Below are 632 nucleotides of genomic sequence, written 5' to 3'. Positions count from 1 at the left end.
ATCTTGAAGTCTGGATGAAATTATAGGTAGTTTGAGGGTTAAATTTTTTATGCTTTTTAAGCTCAAAAAGGGGGTCGTATTATACATGAGATAGTATTATACATGAATAAATACGGTACTTGCTAGGTTCTAAGGAAAAATCCACGAATGAAAGAGGCTGCGAACTCTGATCCACAACAGCATGCTGAGCACACGATCCACACACTGAAGCATGGTGGTGGCAGCGTCATGCTGTGGGGATTGCAAGTAAAGAAAAGAAAAAGGCTGTGGGTGGTAAAAACTTTGTTAATCCAGTGTCAACTTGTAAACTGGTTCCTGCATCGTTCTTTACTGTGAGAACTAACACTAGATGATGGGTTTCTGTGTGTTCCTGCAGTCGCTGACAGCAGCAGTAACTGGGCCGTGTGTGGCAAGAGTTCAGGGATGGTGCTGATGCCAACCAAGGCCAACGCCACACACAAGGTGCAGATCGAGGTGATGCCACTGTTCGCAGGACATCTGCCTTTCCCCAAGATCAAAGTGCTGAAATATCTGCCTCACACAGCTGCACCAGCCCCACAGCCAGACCCCGGTAAGACCCTCCCCCAAACAAAATGCCACACATGTTTTACTGAGATGAAACCTACACTTAA

The 632-nt window shown here is 45.7% G+C and overlaps 1 protein-coding gene across 1 annotated transcript in view; it reads left to right on the top strand.

Moving 5' to 3' along the window:
- The window catches only part of trappc10 (trafficking protein particle complex subunit 10), a gene marked incomplete at its 3' end in the record, with an annotated part of 65,732 nt that extends 65,161 nt beyond the window's left edge, over positions 1 to 571 (top strand). Inside the window, 1 exon segment of the mRNA XM_014019973.1 lies at positions 377 to 571. Within this exon segment, the coding sequence (XP_013875427.1) occupies positions 377 to 571 (195 nt within the window).
- Between the last annotated feature and the right edge of the window lie 61 nt (positions 572 to 632).

Source organism: Austrofundulus limnaeus, unplaced genomic scaffold (genome assembly GCF_001266775.1).
Source record: "Austrofundulus limnaeus strain Quisiro unplaced genomic scaffold, Austrofundulus_limnaeus-1.0 Scaffold237, whole genome shotgun sequence".
Taxonomy (NCBI): domain Eukaryota; kingdom Metazoa; phylum Chordata; class Actinopteri; order Cyprinodontiformes; family Rivulidae; genus Austrofundulus; species Austrofundulus limnaeus.
Note: the sequence above shows the minus strand (reverse complement) of the source record. Positions and strands in the feature narration are given on the sequence as shown.